This window comes from Eumetopias jubatus, unplaced genomic scaffold (assembly GCF_037043125.1).
Source record: "Eumetopias jubatus isolate StellerSeaLion01/CBP00866 unplaced genomic scaffold, mEumJub1_p1.0 scaffold_10, whole genome shotgun sequence".
Lineage (NCBI taxonomy): Eukaryota > Metazoa > Chordata > Mammalia > Carnivora > Otariidae > Eumetopias > Eumetopias jubatus.
In genome coordinates, this window is record NW_028274816.1 from 72,311,702 (window position 1) to 72,332,146 (window position 20,445).

Below are 20,445 nucleotides of genomic sequence, written 5' to 3' on the forward strand. Positions count from 1 at the left end.
AACAACACTTTACAGCCTTTGTAATTAACTAGAAAACTTTTCCATAAAACAGATGTACGTTAAACTTTTAAAAAGTGGAACTTTGTCTTTTGAAAAATGAATTTGGCAAGAAGGGACTGTTAGTTGAGCTTTTTCTCACTTTCATCTCAAAATTGTTGGTCAGTGTCCAGACAGCAGATATTTTACGATAAACCTTTAAATTAAAGAACTAAGATTAAGGGTTCATTTAAGTTATCATTCTGACTTTGACAGGATTTAGTGTTTATCTACATTTGAATATTTTTTGCCACACATGTTAACGGGTCAATAAAATGGGCCTCTCACTTGTTCTTTGTATCTGGACCTAAATGCATACATACGTCTATTGATGCATCATGATCTTTTGCACGGAAAATTTTCATTTGCTCCTAGTGATCAGTTATGCAATAATGCTGGCTGTGTCATTATTCTACGCGTTCAAGACAACTTTCTAGCATGAAGACTCTTAGAAATACTTTTAAGATAATCAACAAATGGAAGAATTCCCTTAATGACGCAGCTGTCCCTTTAAGTGAAACTGACTTTGTGAGCTCTCATAGATGACTCATTGATAATCTTTATGGTCACTACCTATCTGAAAGACAAAAAAAAAAAAAGTCTCTTAGCTGGGGACTAGATTAAAGCACAGTAGAGTCCTCAAAGGGCCCCTCTGAGCTTCCAAGCTCTCACAAGTCCCGTGAACTTTCTGGGTAACACAGTAGGGCTATCTTCCATCCCCACAGTTATGCTGAGTACAAAATAAGGTAGCAGGTTAAAAACTTCAGTGCAGAATGACAACAGGTGAAAGCGACAGTGTAAAAAGCAGGCCCAGGGACTACCAAGCACAGTTACCTAAAGTCACCTGGTTCAGGTACAACAATTTCCAGGCACCACAAAGCATTCGACTACTCCAATAGAGTAAAATAATCGATTACTTGTAATTAAAAGGCTAAACTGTTCAAAATTCTGCAGGTGATGGCAACAACCACAATAAAAATCACAAAGTGTAAATACAGATAAAAATGCACCCTTGTGAGGCGCCTGGGTGGCTCAGTTGGTTAAGCACTTGCCTTTGGTTCAGGTCATGGTCTCGGGGTCCTGGGATGGAGCCCTGGGAAAGCCAACGTCACGTTGGCAAGCCGGCCTGTGCGGAAATACTCTAGGTATGAAGCGCACATGCGCAGTGGCGGTCCCCGGGCGGACTATGGGGCGGCGTTGGGTTTTCTTGGGGAAACTGGAGCGTGGAGCGGCAGGCAGCCCTACATCCTCTTCCTGGAAGGGGCTGCGCTGCCTAATGACACAACCCAGCGGCTACTGCCAGTTGACGGGGCTGGATTTTAGATGCTCCACTTCTGTAAGAATTATGCCAGACTTTACAACCTCCCTTGTGGCTGGAGGTAGCCACTTTGTACTGTACTGGCCAGTGAGACTTAAGGGGAAGTCCCCATCAAGAGCTTTCCTTTCCAAATAAAAAGGCAAAGTCTTGTAAGGAGGTTTCTGCCTTTCCACACAGTCCCCCTTCTTCATTCTTTCGGCCTGGAGTGCAGCACGACGACGGGGGGTGGCAGCCATTCTGGGGTCTTGAGAACAAAAGCCAAAGAAGTAACGGCAGCCTAAGTATGTTGACAGCAACCTTCAGCACTAGCTCTAGACTCATAATTTCACACTCCTCTAAACAAGAGAAAAATAAACCCTTTATTTAAGTCACTGTTCTTCCAAGTTTTCAGTTACCTGCAGCTGAGCCCGTTCTCAACCTTGTTTATTTTTTTTCCTGTTTCTCTTCTTTAAATTTGTTGATATATTTTTTAAAGATTTTATTTGTTTATTTGAGAGAGAGGGAGAGGGAGAAGCAGACTCACCAGCGAGCAGGGAGCCCAACTCAGGGCTTGATCCCAGGACCCTGAGATCATGACCTGAGCAGAAATCAAGGGCTGAGCCATCCAGGCGCCCCAAATTTGTCAGTATTTTTTGAGAATGATTATCATCCGTATGAAACTTATCTTTACGTTCCTCTGGCATCTACCATAGCATCTTATGCTTACAATCAATTTAATCAACATCGAACTGATATAAAACAATTAAATCATCAGAAAACAGAATAGCCCAGATACATGTATTTTTCATCTAACTTAGAACGTTGGCTAAGGCATCTTCATGGCCCACCCCTACCAGAAACCAACTGAAATGAATGAATAAAACTAAAAACCAGAGAAAAACCTGCATCAGCAATAAACTAGGCCGAGAGGATATACTAAAACCCTCAAGAAATATTTGTTAAGTATAGCACAGAGGAAACTCAATTGAAGACAGTTGCTGAGAGATGACTTACTACTTTCGTTACACGAGTGGCAAAAAATTAGAGTACCTACGTACCAACTAATAAGGAAATAGAAAAATACGGGAAATGAAGGCTGACAGTACCCATTATTTCTTCCTAACATGGAGAGGTAGGGAGCCAGGGACAGAGGGCAGGGGGGCCACGGGTGGGATGGGCCCACTCTATGCAAAGTCCCTTCCCCATCCCGGCAGGAATATTTATAGAGGCAGCCGCGTCAGAGTTAGAGGCAGAGAAAAGTGGTCACACCAAAAAGAAAGCCGGGCCTTGCCTTGACATCCTTCTCACGGCGACAAGGCAGAAACATTCCCGCACATCGAATCCAGCATCACACGACACCCACTAACACTACACCCTGGCGGGGGGGTATTCTTCAGCTCAGGGGGCAGCAGCACCAGAGAAAAGGCCAGGCTGAGGGAAGAGGCAGACTACACCAAGAACCAGACTTGGGGAGCAAGACACTGGCGCTGTGATTTCAAAAACACCACGCAAACACCTTTCGAGAAAAAGTTCCCTCGCTGGTAGCTAGCTCCCTCTGCTTCTCCTCAGGCCACAGGAACTTTACACCAATCATGTAAACCGATAACCTCCATCCTCCAGCTTAAAACGCAAGAGAAGTCCCAACAATGCCAAGTTTAAGTGTTAGGGGATGAAGAAAAAGCCAACCGTGCATTCCTTCAATCAATCCATAATGAGCACCTACTATGTGCCAGGCGTTGCCGGAGGCACGGAGGGCAGAGGAATGTGCGAACAGACAAAATACTCGTCCTCCTGGACGTTACACTCTTTTGGGGGGTGTGGCTACTGTCGGGAATAGTCGTCTTCACTCAGGAATGGATTAAATGGGCCAAATGGAAGCTTTAAAAAAAGGATTCTACAACATAAAAGGAAAAAAAAATAGCATGGAAGAAAAAGAGGTTAAATATATTTCTGAAGAAGATGCACCACAGGACCAGCAGCGTATAAGCTCCCCCACAGAAGTCGGACCCAGGAGCTGGGCCTGAGCAGGGGGCCCTCACCCCACTCTACCCCGGGCACTTGGAAGGGCACACCTGGGGCATAACAGGCACTCCGTGAAGAGCAGGAGGATGAGTAGACAAAGCAGAAAAAACAAACCCCATGAAACAGAATAAAAGGGCTAAGAAAAGGATACAGAAAAAGAAACTGCCATTAGCAGAACGTTCGAAGTCAGGAGTGGTAATAAGAAGCAGACAGCAGCAAATCAAATCAGTGTTGAACATAACACACTTCACGGGCTCCTTCTGAACGAAGATGAAACTACAATGAGGAGAGCAAATGGAGGGAACAGAACAAAGCGGCAATTACACCAGAGAATGAAATAATTGGTATAAATATGAAAAAGGAGACAACCTGATCATCACTTGATTGACTACCTGAAAAACTCAATAATCAACTGAAAATATATTTTTTTACTGTTTCAAAATCATCAGTAAGAACAGTCTATTCAAAGAAAACTATAAAACTTGAGAGACATAAAAGATTTGGATAAACGAGGATGATGTACACTGTAAAGATCTCAATTCATCCCCAAATTAATCTGTAAACATGCAGAAATACCAATTAAAATACTAACAGAATTTTTGGGGTTAAGGGCAATGAGGTTTGTCCACCAGGGACAGAATTTCACAAACTCTTAAATGTGTGAGTATGACATTCAACACTGGTTAATGACTTATTAAAAACTGGGTATCTCCACCTTATACCATTGGCTGTAAAACATTTCCTGTAAGGGAAATATTTAAATGAAAATATAAAATCATAAAGTTAAAAATACAGATTTAAACACTCCAGTGCCATTTTTCACCCACCAAATAGGTAGAGTTATTTCTAAAAGTGTATTATTATCTAGCATTCGTTGGTGGAAGGTACAGAGGGTTGGTTAATCTGATAATAGCACAGACTGGTGGAACTTTTCTCAAGAGAAATCTGCCAGAAAAAATAAAAACTTCCAGAGTCTGCATAGCCTTTGATTCAGCAAGGCTCCCTGGAGGCACCTACTGTAGGAAAATGGCCAGAGATATTACAGCACCGTTTGTAATAATAGAAACTGAAAACAATCTAAAGGGAATAGGTGGTAAATAAATTATGATACGGCCATGCAACAGCATGCTATCTACCCATTAAAAGCAAAAGCATCCTGGGCGCCTGCTGGTTCAGTCAGTTAAGCGTCTGCCTTTGGCTCAGGTCGTGATCCCACGGTCCAGAGATCGAGTCCCACATCGGGCTCCCTGCTCAGCGGGGAGTCTGCTTCTCCCTCTGCCTCTGCTCCTCCCCACTCTGCTTGTTTTCCCTCTCTCTCTCAAATAAATAAAATCTTTAAAAGAAATAAAAAAAAGCAAAAGTGCATGTCTAAGGCTCTTTCAGAAATAAATGTGTACAAGGACAGATGTACGATGATATTAAAAATCATTATTACTAGTAGTAAAAGCTACAGACTACCTAAATATCAATTAAAAAGGAAATCGGTCAATAAATTCAATGTATCCACACTATGGAGTACAACTAATCTTAAAAATATAGGAGGCAGATTTCACTATAGGGATGAGGAAGCTTGTCTGTGACACACTATTGAGGGCAGAAAGCAAATAACTGAACAAAATGTGTATTATGACCCCATTTTTATAAAACAAACACATCAGAAACTATGTATGCATTAATATGTATGAATAGGATGTATAGAAAAAAAGTTCTAGAGTATGCCAAAGTCATCAAAATGCTTATTATTTTGAAAGGCAGAAATTAAGGGGAGATTACATTCTTTTCATTTTTGCTTATCTGTATTTTCCATTTTGTTTCCTAAAAGTAAACAATTAATAAAGATACTATTTTAACATTTATAAGCATGTCATTAAGGCAATTATTTCAAAATATAAATGAAAAGCCAGGAAATCATAATTCTACTCAATCAATATAAAGATTCGTTATATAGTATCTGAGAGCCAAAGACTGGAGTAAGTGTACTTTTAAAAACAATAAAATTGTATCCTCTATTCTTGTGAGGTTTTTTCCTTTTAATAAAAAGCATTCTAGGCTCTAGGGGGAAAAAAAATCTATACATTGATAGACTCTAGTTTGTATCAGTCCTGTCAACAGCATAATTACTGGTTCTAACAAACAATCTATTTTCGTGTTCTGGTCTCAGAAAGTATGCTGTAGCTTTTCAGTACAGATGTTATTGGTGGGGGGCGGGGGGGAGAAAAAAAACCCTGCTTTTTATTGACCCATACTGAGTATAAACTCAGTTGAGTCACCAAAGCCTCTTATGATCCTAACCCCAATAAAATTTCTCCAACCCAGTGTGGTCCTTGCAACAAACTCCAAAAACATATTGTAAATAGCTCAGTTGGCAAGAGAAACTCAAGGGAGACATTATTATTGCTTCTTTATAAATTCAGTCTTACTTCCTTTCATAGAAAAAAAAAATCCTTAAATGGTATAGCACCAGCAAACATTTGGCTCAGATCCTGGCACGCATGTCAAGGCATCCATCTGCTGCTACCCTGATATCCTACAAATGAAACAGAAGTAGGATCACTGTATGGCCCTTCACTTATTCTACAGTTAATTATCCTTGGTATATTACAGCTATAAACCAAGGGAGGCAAAGAAAGACTAGTTCCATAAAAGTGATCGCTGACTCTCAGATATTTCTGCCTCGGCTATCATTAGCTATAAATGAATTGCCCAAGATGTTAAGAGTCCAAAAGAAATCAATTGATAGATACCAGGGATTTTCTTAAAGAAAAAAAATCCTGCTGACTCCAAGGCATGTGTGAATTCAAGTAATAAACTAAAGAGGGAGGTAAAAGGTCAAATAAGGGGGTAGGGGTCACCCAAAGGGTGCTGCCTCTTTAAATGGAATAAGCAGAAGGAAATGACTTTAATTCAATTAGCTCATCCAGAAACCTGGGGCAGGGAATATAGAAAATGATACGAGGGGAAATTTACTGCCCTGGGACTTCTCCATCTGTGGTTGCAGCGGAGGCTGTTGCTCCCGTTTTCCTCGGTGCATCTTGCTTTGCATCCATCTCTTGTGTGGTCCAGATCCTGCCCAGCTGGCTCTTCCTGCTGCCGGCAGTAGCAGGGGCTGCTCTGCTCTCACTGGGTCAGTGCCCCCCACATCCAGCAGACCAAGGCGTCTGCGCCCGGCACTCTTCCTGCCCAACACCTACTTCACTTGCTTGAAGGGTGGTCCAGGACCACCTGCATCGGATCATCTGGTGTGCTTGTCAGAAATGCAGACCTCGGGGTCCTGCCCCAGGCCTACAGGACCAGGATCCCTGTGGATGGGGGCCAGGAAGCGTCGTGTGAACACGAGTGCGGCGTATGCTCATTAGCACGCCGACATGAGGGAACCGATGAGTCAACGCACACGCTCTAACACGTTATGTACTATTAAATGAGCAACTGGATCACTGCCTTAGATTTCAGTCACCATGTTTTCAGTATCAAACCCTGCAGCTGGAATGCCTGTTCTGATATACAACACCACATGGTACGTAAAAGGAAAAGCATGACAACAGCCAGGATGCAGGACAGGAAGGTGTGGCTTCCCACCAAAAAAAAAAAAAAAAGGATCCTAAACCAATTACCATACTTCCCTTCTGTTCCCAAAGAAGTAAGCACTCTGAAAATAAACCTTAAGGAATTACTTTAAATGAATCATTTCAAGTACCTCATTTAAGGCTCTAAGAAGAGGAAGCATTGACAATTATTTCCTGATTTAGCAGTCAAGGCAACACTGACTTCCTACTGGCCAAATAAAATAACTTTCTGGCCAGCCATCTTAGTAGACCTCTACCATTTAAGTGTTGATCACTTCCTTGGGGCGGCTGGCTGGCTCAGTTGGGAGAGCATGCGACTCGTGATCTCAGGGTTGTGAGTGCCAGCCCCATGTTGGGCGTGCAGTCTACTTAAAAAAGAAAAAAAATGTTCATCACTTCCTTTACGAACCGTGTCTTCTCTTTTGGCCTCTGTGACTAAGCCCTTTCCTGTTTCACTTTCTCTGATTGTTTAGTTCCTTGCAGGCTCCGTTACACGCTCTCCCCAATCCTTAAAAGGGGATGCACCCCAAATGACCTTGGTCTTCTGTTCTGGTCACTACACACCAACCGCAGACAACTTTGTTCACTACCACATCTTCATGGCTGGCGCCACGCTGAAGACCCCTCAGTCTTACAGCCCAACGTTCTATCTGAGCTCTTGTCTTCCACAGCCAACTGCCCACTGAACCTCACCACCGGGATATTCAAAATCCACGAGTCCGAAACTGAATTCATCTTCCCCCCAAACCTGTTTCTTCCTTCAGTGTTCAGACTCTTCAGCCTCACACTACCGTTGATCCATATCAGAAAGCTGGAAGTTTTTCTAGAGCAGGGATAATCATCTCAAACTCAAAATGCCTGTGGCAGCACCTAGGTAACAAATTTGTCTTTTACGAGACAAGTGTATAGCTCTTAACCTATCACTTTCTATGTAGTCTGCAAATTTTATCCCATTTAATACTCAGAACAACCCTTGGAAGTAGATATCATTAGCTAGTTTACAGGTGGGTAAACCGAGGCACACAGAGTTGTTTTTACTTTTTTTATGGAACTTGCTCAAGGTCACTGTAAGAGCCAGGATCTGAATGCAGGGACTCTGGACCACAGGTCACCACACTATGCTCTCTCTGAGAGAAGTGGGTCGGGTGGAGGGTAACAGGGAGCACGTGGCCCAGAGACCTGGAGAATGCTTGCTTTGTGGCAGCCAAACTCTCTGCGGCTCTGTGCCCTAACCTTTTATTTCAGGCCTCCCAGCACTCCCCCATCTCTACGTAAGGTTCTGCTCATTCTATTGCCTCCTCTCTCTCTCTCTCTCTCTCTCTCTTCCTCCTCCTGACCCACTACAGCCTTAGTGCAGCCCAAGTCTCAACTGACCGCCAACTGGTGTGCTGGTCCTCACGCTTGCCTCTCACTGGCCCATGCTTGATAGCCAGGCTCAGCAAGTTCTTCCCTCTAAAGGGCCAGAGAAGAAGTGTTTCAGGTTTTCCAGGCTGTACGTTTTCTATCACAGTCACTCAGCTCCGCCACTGATGCAGCATGACATCGCCACAGAACAAATGGATATGGCTGTGTTCCAATAAAACTTTATTTACAAAAACAGGCACCCCTGGCTCAATGATGCCGCTACCACAGATCTCTTAATCAATCCTATTCCTTCTGTGGAACTAAACTCAACGTGGTCCCCAAACCTTAGAGAATATGCTAAAAATAGAAAAGTACCAGGAAAAAACATGAGCGAATGCTTTTATAACCACAGGGCAGAAAAAAATCTTTCTAAGCATTAAAAAAAAAAAACCAACAAAACCAACTAATAAATAATTTGAACACCTAAAAGGTAAATATCTCAGTGGGGCAAAACAAAACAAAACAACAAAACATCACAAAAAAATATCAGTAAGAAATGACGGAGGGTATAAGAAACAATAGAAGAAAAAACACAAATGATCAAAATAGAGAAAAAGATGCTAAATCCCATCATGACTTAAAATATGAAACCTAACACACATAAAAATCCTTTTCCATTATCTTAGAGGCAAAACCAGTAGAGACTGCTTATGCATAAGCACAGAATACGGAGGGAATCAGACTTGCACATGCTGGAAACACCCTGCACGTTTAGCCGGAGACGGCTAGGTAAGCAAACAATGGCAGTTCTACATAATGGAAGGGGACAGAGTGGCAAATACTTTCAGTGAAAGCTACACTGTTAAGAGAAAGTGGCAAGCTGCAGAACCGTGTGTGTGTGTGTGTGTGTGTGTGTGTGTGTGTGTGTGTGTGTGTGTGTGTGTGTAATGATCCTATTTCCATTAAAATGTACAACCATATCCATGTGTGTGTGTGTGTGTGTGTGTGTGTGTGTAATGATCCTATTTCCATTAAAATGTACAACCATATCCATGGCTTTAGATCATACACATATAGAAGAGGCTACATTTCAAGCAGGGGTTTTACCTAGAATGGCCGGAAAGCATACTTTTTCAGTTTTAGATACATGCTTCTGTATTATTTGAATTTTCGTTGCAATAAGTTTATAATAATCAGGTACTAATTCAGCCACTTAAAAAAAAATATTTGAGACAGAACACAAAGTGATTGTGTGTTCCTCCAAAGAACCTTCCAGAACTTCCCACTGCTTGGGTATAAGAGCCAAACTCCCTAGCATGAAATGCATGCCAACATGGTACTGTGGCCCTGCCTAACTCTCAGTGAGTGTCTCCTCTGTGTCACAGGCAGGTCCAGCTTAATGACTCCTAGTATCCGCAGTTTTCAGAATGTGCCAGGATGCATCCAGCTTCTTTGCCTTTGCAAAGCCTTCTCCCTCTGCTTACAGTCCTTGCCTTCTGTACCTAGTAAACACTCGTTCACCTCAGCCCCCTTCACAGGCAGAAACAACACTCACCTCTCTGGGTCCCCACTCTGCCTTAACACATAGAACTGCTACAACACCCATAACACCAACTGCCCTAAATATGGACACAGTACGAATAATAGTATTAATAATAGCTAATTAAGCACCTACCAGGTGCTGGGCACATGAGTGTCTCACATGCATTATCTCATTTAATCCTCACAGTGAGGATATACAGTGAGTACGATTATCTCTATCTTACAGATAAAGAAACTGGGCATTCTAAGGTTAATGACCCAAGATCACAAAGGTTACTTAAAGTTCAGGGTTTGAAATGCAGAGGTGTCTGACCACAGCTGTTTTATTTGTATATATGTGTATGCCTACAAAATCCCCCCTCCACCAGATGATCAGCTTCCTCTTGAGGAAAGAAATCATGTATCTCCGTATCTTCAGCATCTTGCACAAAGGTACAAGGTAGACACCCAACAAATACTGAAGGGAGGCCAGCTCTTAGTATCATCTAGTTCCACCCACTACACAGTGCAGGAATCCCTTCAACTTCCCTCAAAGATGATCTGCTTCTACCTGGATGGTTCCAATGACAAGGACCACTTCCTCAAGAGGCAGCCCATTTCCCATCCCATCGTTCTCCTGAGAGCTCTCCATGCTGCTGGACGTGCAATCTCCTTGTTCTGCCCTCTCGCCTGGACATCAGCAGCACTGTTCCCTTAAATCACAGGAGCGACAGCTACTTGAACATGGCCACTCTCCCTTCCGTCGCCTTCTTTCTCCCTCCTCCCTTCTCTCTCTCAAGCCAAACAATCTCGTCCCCAAGGGACAGGGTTTCTCTATCCCCTTTCCCAGCAGTTGCCCCACCCTGGATGACTTCAATCTATCATGTTTCCTCTACGAAGTGAGAAGCACTGGACTCCAGACTACAAATACTCAACACGGAGATGGCAGGATTTTTGGCCTGGAACATCTTAGGGGAAGATACATTAAATAGACAAGCAAACGTTTACCTGTATTTATTTGGAAACTAACCTTTGAGGTGCTCCCTGTGTCAGGCCCGCTGCTGGGTACTTTGAGTGCATTATGTGATTTAACTCTTTGGAGGATTTATTATTGTTGCTACTCTACAGGTGAGGAAGTTGTCTCAACAAGGCTGAGAAACTGCCCAAAGGCTCCCTTGACTAGTAAATGTCCTAGCCAGGATGTGAACTCAAGTTTTGCTGGACCTCAAAGCCATATTCCAAATTTTGAGAGGGAGACTCGGGCCAAGAGCAGGCAAGAGAAGGCTTAATGGAGAACTCTTGAAAGGCTCTAACTAGATATAAAAGAGGCAGACCGGTCTCCCACGGAGGCAGGAGGGATGGGTATGGTGGATGGAAGGCTTAGCCTAATTGGCAGGACAGGGTAGGGGAAAGGGTTGGGAGGGGCAGTCTATTTATGGGGAAGAATTTGATCACTCAAGATCACAACTTTCCTCTAAAGCCAGGCAGAGCTGAGGCAGGAGGCAATACGGAAGGACTGCAGACTCTTGAGTAGGTAAGGAATATGTGAAAGCAGTGTTTTAGGAAAATTGGTAAAGCAGGAGGAGAGAGGCAGAGACAACAGCTGGGAGCTGCTGTAGTGACCAGAGGGCTCCTATGTGTTGGCTCTCAGCTAAGATGGCAGCTTCAGAAACAGGGATGAGCAATCGCACGGGTGTTACAAAAGACACCAGTGTTAACACCTGGATGTTGGACTAGAGATGAAGGGTGACTGGAGAGCGATGAATTAAGGATGATGCTAAGGTTTCCCGACTGGGGGAAGCAAAGAATGCTGGTATTACCGCCAGGAATGGGATGGTGAGAGAGAAGCAGTCTGCGGAGTGAGAGGCGGATACAGACATGAACACACGGTCAACGATGATGCACACAAAGCAAGCAGCTCCTGCTGTTGACAGAGGTCAATTCCGCTGCCTTCAGACTGAGAGGACTCATTTTCGGGGTGACATCCTTACGATCGTATCTGCAGTCATTCTTACCATGTCAGCAACATGATAAATGATAAAAGATAACTTTTCATTGAAATGTGGTGATTCCTTGCTCAGCTACCATAATTTTCAAGGATGCCACCTGGAATTAGCCTCACTGTTCTGGAGTTACACTAAGTAAGTCTTACTATGATTCTTCTATCTGGCAAACTCCCTATGCCTGTTTTCTACCCCCCCCAACCCCCCAAAAAGATTTTCTTTAAGTGACTTTGGTCACTGAGGAAAGAAGTTACCTGCTTCATCTCCTTTTACCTTGGATTTCAGGCTCAACTGTCTTGAAACACACACACACACACACCACTCTTTCCCTGGTCTTCTCTACTCTCCAAAGCCTCTCGTCTCATTGTTCATTTCCCAATTTTGACTCAGTAACATTGCTTTCCACTTCTTTCCTCAAAGAATACCTGGTTTAACTTTATTATTCCCTTGCTGTATTTCTTCTCCCTATTCTCGTCCAAGAAGAAATGGAGAGAAGGGGTCTTCAAGCTGCAGGATGACCCAGAACATACCTTCTGAACACGGTTAGCCCAGAAGCTACTTCTAAGTTTAGCTGTGAGATGGCGTGATGACCATAAAACTTTGCCTGACTCACCGGGCGGCGGTGACAACCGAATGACATAATTATGGGTTAATACCCAATGCATACAATAAAATTCGGTACAGTTTGTTAGGCTGAGGCCATACAATCTGGTTCCAGACCTTTTTTCCAGAGATGCACTCTAAATCCCCACATGCCTGCGACAATCCCAGAGGCCCTACAAGAAGCAAAACCCAGCGGTGTGCTCGGAGACCCAGTGGCCACAGGCGTGCAGGCCTTTTTGTTTTCAGAACTCAAACAGAACTCATTACCCCACTGCCATCTTTAAAGGGTAGTAGGCGTAAGAACACAAAAGACAAGGGTATAAGCAGGATAAGCATTCTACTTTAATTACAAACAAAAAAGACTAATTTTAGTACGGTATGTTTACCGCAAAACTATTTACAGTTCTGTGTAAACAGAATTCAGAAAAGTTGATTTTGAATCCCAATTAAATTGAAGAGAGAAAAAAAATACTAACAGAGGATCAATAGTTTCAAGATAGCACTTTTGGTGCGGTACTAAAATTAGCATTTCGTTTAACTAAAAATAAAGTTTCGAGTAAGAACCTAAGTGTATCAGAAAAATAAAGTACCTGTGAGTTTGATTTTGGACAGCCGCGCCAAAATTCCTGGCAAATCATCCAGCTGCAACTTCATCTCTTTCCAGTGCTTTTCGTCCTTCATCTCTTTCCCCGCATCTAGTGAGCCTTCAATTATGGAGGCTGATTCCAGTTCGAGCAATTCTTTTTCATTTGGCTTTCTGGATAACGGTAGGCTGGGGGGTGGAAGAGGTCTCATCTCACAGATTTCTGCTTTGGCTTGACCCAAAGATGTTTTCTCAAGGAAAGGAGATGCCACAGGGTCTGGCTTCCGTTTTACTTGCTGGTTGAGGCTCCTGTTCAGTTGTGTGACATACTAAATAAGGAAAGTACATGTTACTATAAACCCAAGGCCCAAAGTGCTCTTACACCGCTGTTGGGTAACTCCTCCCATCAGTCTGTTACAGCACTTGAAGGATTTTCCCGTACCTTTGTAAATACATGCTGAATTAATGAATATTCAAGTGTTTGTTACATGGAAATCACTACATTAAGAGGTATAGAGAACATAACTGACACCTCGGTGATGGTTTTTAATTCTATGGTTTAGAAAATCCTGGACATTTAAGTTCCTTGAAAGAAAAATAAATTTCTTATTCCCTCCAGCATGATCTCCAACATGATCCCCACCAAATACAGTGAAAAAATGTTCTAACATCAAGAGCCCAAGTCAACCTGTTGACTTTCCACGTTTCTAGGCAAACAGGGCAGAGGGGGGCTCGGCAGTAGGGTATAATTCAGGGCTCAGTTACGTTAGAGCAGTGTGTGTGTGGAAAGAATGTGAGCTTTACAGTCTGGCAGTCTCTATTGCTTACTAGCAAGCAGCAGTTAACTATTACTAACATAGTGAGGCACTGTGTAGTTTTACATAATATAGATCTTCATAGTTTATAAAGTATATATCTTATTTGTGCTTTTCTAAAGGCCATTTAAGAAGCCGGATCATTATCAGTATCTCTTTCTTTAACTTACAGAAGAGAAAACTAAGGCTCAGAAATAAAGTGACAGAGTCAACAACTAGTTAGTTGTAACTGACAAGAGTCAACAATCAGTTAGTTATAAGTGGCCCTGGTCCTCGGAGCCACCTGCTCTGACAACCAGTTAAGTGATTTTTCTGTTATATCACAAAGACTTGAAATTACACACACTAGTTCTAGAAAGGAATTACGAACTCATGAATGAACCCAGAATTCTGTGCACATAAGGCATTATACATACTTGAGTTTCTCTTCTAAATACCCATTACCCTTGATCCCCAAAGTAAGAAATCTGAACATTTCTGGAAATGTAAATCCCTTATCAAAATAATGAGTTTAAGATTTTAAGTTAATTTTACATTTTAAGTTAAAGTGGGCATTCTGAGTTAAAAAAAGAGAAGTGTCAAATCAGATTTGAGATCATGAACTTGCTAACCGTTCAGGCTTGCATCATAATTATGAGTTTTTAACTATCTCCATTCTATACTTTTCTAACTAATGGCAAATGTCCTTACTGGTAATTAGGAATAAGCTACCATGTTGCCCACAATATCATGGAGCCAACCTAGAGGACCAGGATGTACGAGTAATGCCCACTATAAAATGCCTAGCAGAGGGTTCTAGAGGGGAGGGGGGTGGGGGGATGGGTTAGCCTGGTGATGGGTATTAAAGAGGGCACGTTCTGCGTGCACCACTGGGTTTTATGCACAAACAATGAATCGTGGAACACTACATCAAAAACTAATGATGTAATGTATTAACACAGCAATAAAAAATTAAAAAAAATGCCTAGCAAATTCTAAAAACTCAATTTGCTACAAAAACTACGCAGAGGCGCATGCATTTAAAAGACTTTTAGATGCACTGCTGATATAGGAAAACGGGAAGGTCACACTGTTAAAGAAATTATTTCTATATCATTGATATATTCACAGAACTTTAAAAGAATTTAAAGAGATATATGATAACAGTTCAGCTTTTCCTAATTTTCTCCTAGGTAAAATATGCCAGAAGTTTTCAATCTTTCTCCAAACTTAATCAGTAAGTTCAAGATCATACTTTTAACCTCCAATGCCAGGACTATTCTGGTTTTAGTTAAGAATAATCAAAACAAGGAATTAAAGTTTTGGATAAATGCCAAAAGGACACTAAATAAAAGTCTTTTTCAAGCAGTACTTCTTACAACTCTTCTTTTAATAGGAATTTCTCAAATTCCCTCATACAAAGAAAGTAAAGGCAGACAGCAGCCGAGTGAGAATGGTCTTCTGAACATACCATGCGCCTGAGGAAGGACAAGTGCTGAAATGTAATCCACTGCTTATTGACATTCCTGAAAAGATGCACGAATGTGTGAGGGGACTCCTGCATAGCTCTTCTTTGTAGATACCAGACACATCCTCCTACCCAACCTGTATGGAGAAAAGGGAAAGGTTCACGTGATTAGTGCTTCTCACCAAAACCTGACTGTGTCTACCCAGAAGCAAAGCTGGCCACCACCATAAGCAATGGGACGTGTGAAGGGTCAGAACTCTGACCGGATTTGTGCATCACTGCCACGAATCCCCTCGATTCACTAAGTGTAAATTCTTCAGCAGGGATAGGGCAATTTTTCATTTCAGAATCGTTATACTTTTATTATATGAAGTGCTGAAATGACCACACTGTAGATTGTTTTGAGAAAAATATAAAACAATCAGTTCAGTCACTTTTAAAATAGTGGAAAATGAGAAACACAGGTTTTCTCAGTGACAGTAAACTGGAAAATACATTTCAGATTAATACTTTGGCCATGCTGGGTAAGACAACTAACCAAAAGGGAGGGGAAACAGTCCTCAGTGAAGTTTGGCTCTATCAACGTAGGCAGGAAGAAGCAAAAGAGCTGTGGTCTGAATTTGACTTTTAATCAAACCAAACCTCTCGAACAACGAATCCAATGCTTCCGTGTAAGGCCATGGAAGCGATGGTCCCATGGCTTCCACGACCCAAAACATTGCTCATTCTCCACCACCTTCACGCATCTTCTCTTGCCGTGTCTGGCCACTTTAAGACAATCGTGTTCTACTACATATTGTCCCCGAGCAAATGCAATTATAGGGTAATTCCTAAGCTTTCACTCATTTCCAGGGTCATCAAGCCTACCGCCAATTGCTCTCCTAGCAACACAGGGATGGGTTGTAATGGACGGGTTTTCTCTGGGAAGCCCAGGATAGACATTACTCCCCAGAAACGTACTCGTAACTGACGCGTAACTGATCACTCTCCGCTAAGCCCACCACACTTTTACACAATTTGTTCGTTTTTGTGGATGCTTGCTGCTGGCCATGCCTTGCCTCCCCTCTCTGCTTGTCAAATTTTCAAAGTCTCTTTTCAATTACTCTGTCACTTTATACTCTTTTTTATGGAACTTCTTACTGCCAATTGTTTCCATTTGTTTCCACCATCATAGTTTTGGGTTCCTTGAGGGCAGAGATTCTCCACTCACCTCTGCTACAAAAGTTGACAGAGTGCTTTCTCTGCAACATGGAAATCATGTTCGCTGCCTAGATTTTCCATCTACATAACTTACTTGGAAGTATCAGTGCCCCTCAGAATACACGGCAATTATCGTAGACCAGAGATAAGTCACTTCTTCACTGGAATCATACTCTCCAATCTCAGTTAATTATGAAATGCTTATTTTCCATATACGGGAATATGCGTTGCCTGCACATGCATAGTACAGGAGGGAATAAGCACTGAAATCAGTCCTCTGAAATTTCCTTTCAAATGAGTCCTGATACTCAAGGGTTTGCTTGTTTTGTTTGATGGTGTACAATTTTCCTTCTTTTGCCCTGACATTATTCTTTGGGGAGATAGGATTTTAACATTAAAAGATTATGTCGGGGCGCCTGGGTGGCTCAGTTGGTTAAGCATCTGCCTTCGGCTCAGGTCATGATCCCGGGGTCCTGGGGTTGAGCCCCCCCAACCCTGTGAGCTATCTTGCTCAGTGGGGAGTCTGCTTCTCCTTCTCCCTCTCCTTCTGCCCCTCCCCCTGCTCGTGTGCATGTGCACACTCTCTTTCTCTCAAATAAATAAATAAAGTAAAATAATATACATAAAAGATTACATCAAAAAACATCAAAGTTTTATTGTTTGGGCCTTAATTTCAAATTTTGAGGTCATTTGGTCCAATGAGAAATACAAGTTGCTGGGAGGGAAAGAACCACCTCGGAAAATATCTCTCAAGGTTAAGTGGGTCAAACTGAGATTTTACAGAATAGTAGTAAGGAAAAAAAGAAACCAGCTGGAAACTGCACTTTCAAATGATGAAAACACTTCATTTAGGCGAAACATGTCCCATTTCTATAAATCAGTTCCTAGAAACTGAAAGACAGTTCAGCCCTGGATAACAAATGTCGGTCTGAAGATACCCAGAGCTTACAAGAGTTACATTAAAAATCTGTTAACGTGACCATACCCACCATTCAACGTCACACTGAGTCACAATGGTAGAGCTTTTAAGAATGTAGTGCACAGACGTGTAACTGTAGGTTCTGAATTTTTTTAATGGCAATAAAATGCTTTGCATTAAGCAGACACAACCACCAGATACCTAATATGGTCGCACTCTGCCTTTCTTCCACCCCTTCCTGCCACGGTGCTTCCCTATCAGGTCTTGTAATGATCTTTCAAGGGGATCATAGCAGGTTGTACAGACCACTTACTAGCAGATTTTTTGGGCAATTGTGTTCACTGTTTCAGGAAGCTAAACTGTCTTCGTACCAGCACTGAAAAGACTGATCCAGCACCAAACCATATGCAGCCCACTACTGGAACTGGGGAACTCTGAGCAGTGAAGTGAGACTGTTCTTACAGGAAGCCGCGAGTTTGGGACTGAAAGGCAGAAGAGCAGTTAGGCTGAGGAATGCACACTGGAAAAACCTCCATACAGAGGTAGCAATTCAAGCACTAAGAAAGGATGAGCTCTCTGAGAATCAGTGCCTAGGGTCACGATCAAAGAACACTCACAGTCAGGGATGACAGAAAAAGGAATCACAGACCTTTTTAAAAAAACTTTTCATTATGAAAACTTTCGATCGTAGACAATAACGTAAGAATACAATGAGCTCCCAATACTTATTCCCCAGCTTCAACAATTATTAAAATAGGGCCAATCTTGTTTCATCTCTACTTGCTCCCACTTCCCACACTCCTCCCCTCTTTTTGAACCAGAAGGGACTTTGAGCTCATCTGGTTCAAGTGCCTCACTTTACAGATAAGTAAACTCAACTCCGGAAAACACAAATGATATGCCCTGAGATTACACAGCCAAAAGAGACCCATAAAAATAATAATATGATAAGAGAAAAGGAAGAAAGGAGTTTCACAGAGTCACTGTGATCAACATCGCTAGGCACTGCAGAGAGAGCTTGTGACAGGTGAGACCCAACAGCGGGATTTGACCAAAAAGGAGTCCCTGGCTTCTGCTACCCATCTCCAATTCAGACCACCAGCAACACATTCCTCACACAGCCATTTGTTATCATCAAAACTACCGAGGGCAAAACAATTCCCCACCTCCTCTTTAACATTTCTTTAATTAATCTCTGAAATGAATGGACAAATAGGATTAACGAACAATTATTAAGAGTGAACAGTACAGACCAGGTACCGTTTTGGGCCCTAGGGGCACAGAGGCCAGCCAGAGAGGAACTGTCCCTAACCTTCACAGGGTTGGGAGAAACACATAATAAACCTGTATATAAATAATTAAGTGGCGCCTGGGTGGCTCAAGTCACGATCCCTGGGGTCCTGGGATCCAGCCCTGCACGGGGCTCCCTACCTCCCCCCACCCATGCTCGCTCGCTCGAAGAAATAAAATCTTAAAAACAAAAACAAAAACAATTACAGACTATGCTAACCATGGGGAAAGAGATAAGAGTGATGTGAGAAAAGAGGGGCAGGGGGCTGCACCTTAAATAGGGTGGTCAGGGTAGGCATCTCCGAAAAGGTGCCACCTGAGCTGAGACCTAGGCACGGAAGCACCTACCACCTTTAACACACAGTCGTCACAGGGCCTTTAGCGGGAGGATGCTATCAGGGCCCACGCTGATGGTAGAAAGCCAAAAGTTTGAGAGGGACTGTGGCCCACTATCTATAGTTGTCATCACCTGTATCATTTTACCTTTATCGTACATCACCGTTGTCAGCACAACCCTTTGTATTGGAACAAGGTTTCTGAGGGAGGGCAAAGCGCTCGCCAGTCCTCACGAGGGAGCTTACAAGTAACTTACCCTCGTAACTAGGAACTGGGGCTCTGAGAAACCACGAGACTCGTGGGGCCCCAAGGTTCTACTCGATCCTCTCCACCAGCCTCCCCTCGGAAACCGAAAGCAGCCCCGGACACCACCGCCCCGGGGGAGGGGCACGGAGGCGGTGCGGACCACTGGGGCCCCCCTGCAAGACTAGACCCCAGCTCCCCAGCGTCTTCACTTCAGGCTGCTCCAGAGGTCACTTCCCCCCACCGGTGCCCTGCCGACCTCGCCAAGGGCTCCCAAGGTTGCAGCCAGCTGGAACCACGGCGTTGCACGTGGCAACTAGATGAGAATTTTCCCAAAGTCGTGCCCAAGGACGGGTGCCGTACCTGTCAGGAGGCGTGAGGAAAGAGTGTGCGGGGATGCGGCCATAACGCAAGAGTCCGGCCGCTCCCTGGGATCCCCGTGTCCTCCTCTCTCCTCACCGGCTGCTGGGGGCCGCCATCTTCCTTCCCCGCCCCCGTGGGAGAGAAGCCGCTTCCGGTGCGTCACTTCCGGCGGCCAAGAGGCGGAAGGGAAAGATTGTGGCCGAAGGTGATCGCCCTGGGCGGGCGGGGGAGTGCGGGCCTGGAGGTCGGAAGCCTGAGGTTCTTTCGAGAAACGCGAGGAGCACGGTGTGGCTGAGTGTTCCCGGAAAAGAGGCCGCGCGCGGAGCTCGGCCCGCGCCTCCGTTCCCAGAGGTTTCCAGGCGTCCTCTGGCCGCATCTCGGTGACCTCGTGCGAGGAGCGGGGCTGGACTGCGGGCTCCGCGCGCTTCAGTTTAAAGTCAGTTTGGGACGCTTCTTGCAGACTGAATCGTCAAGAGAAAATGGTTCTTGGGACGATGCCTCCACCTTCCAGTCTGATCAGGGGCAGCTTTACTCTATTGGCTGTCAAGTGGGAGGACCGGTGAACTCGGGGTCGCTTGTCCCTGAGCCACACCGGGGAGTGGAATCATCAGAGTGTCTCAGGATGTAGCAGGTGCGTGTGCTGGTTGGTTTCGGGCTCTGGTGAGAGGGCTGTCTTCGAGTCCTCACTTCACCTCTGGCCTTCTGACCTGCTTGAGCAAGTTACATAAGCTCCCCGAACCTCATCATCTAGCTGTACAACGGGGATAATAACATCTACCTTATAAGATGGGTCGAGAGAAGTAAATAAAGTCTCTGTAATGGGTAGCCAGGCACCTACTATATATAGGCTTTAATAAATG

At 43.7% G+C, this 20,445-nt stretch overlaps 1 protein-coding gene across 1 annotated transcript in view; it reads right to left on the reverse strand.

Moving 5' to 3' along the window:
• The window catches only part of COX10 (cytochrome c oxidase assembly factor heme A:farnesyltransferase COX10), a 126,465-nt gene extending 106,756 nt beyond the window's left edge, over positions 1 to 19,709 (reverse strand). The window contains exons 1-3 of the mRNA XM_028089050.2: positions 19,586 to 19,709; positions 15,238 to 15,371; positions 12,980 to 13,301 (exon numbers count right to left, since the gene is read on the reverse strand). Of these exons, the coding sequence (XP_027944851.1) occupies positions 12,980 to 13,301; positions 15,238 to 15,371; positions 19,586 to 19,628 (499 nt within the window). The 5' untranslated portion in view covers positions 19,629 to 19,709. The remainder of the gene's footprint in view (positions 1 to 12,979; positions 13,302 to 15,237; positions 15,372 to 19,585) is intronic.
• Positions 19,710 to 20,445: the final 736 nt, after the last annotated feature.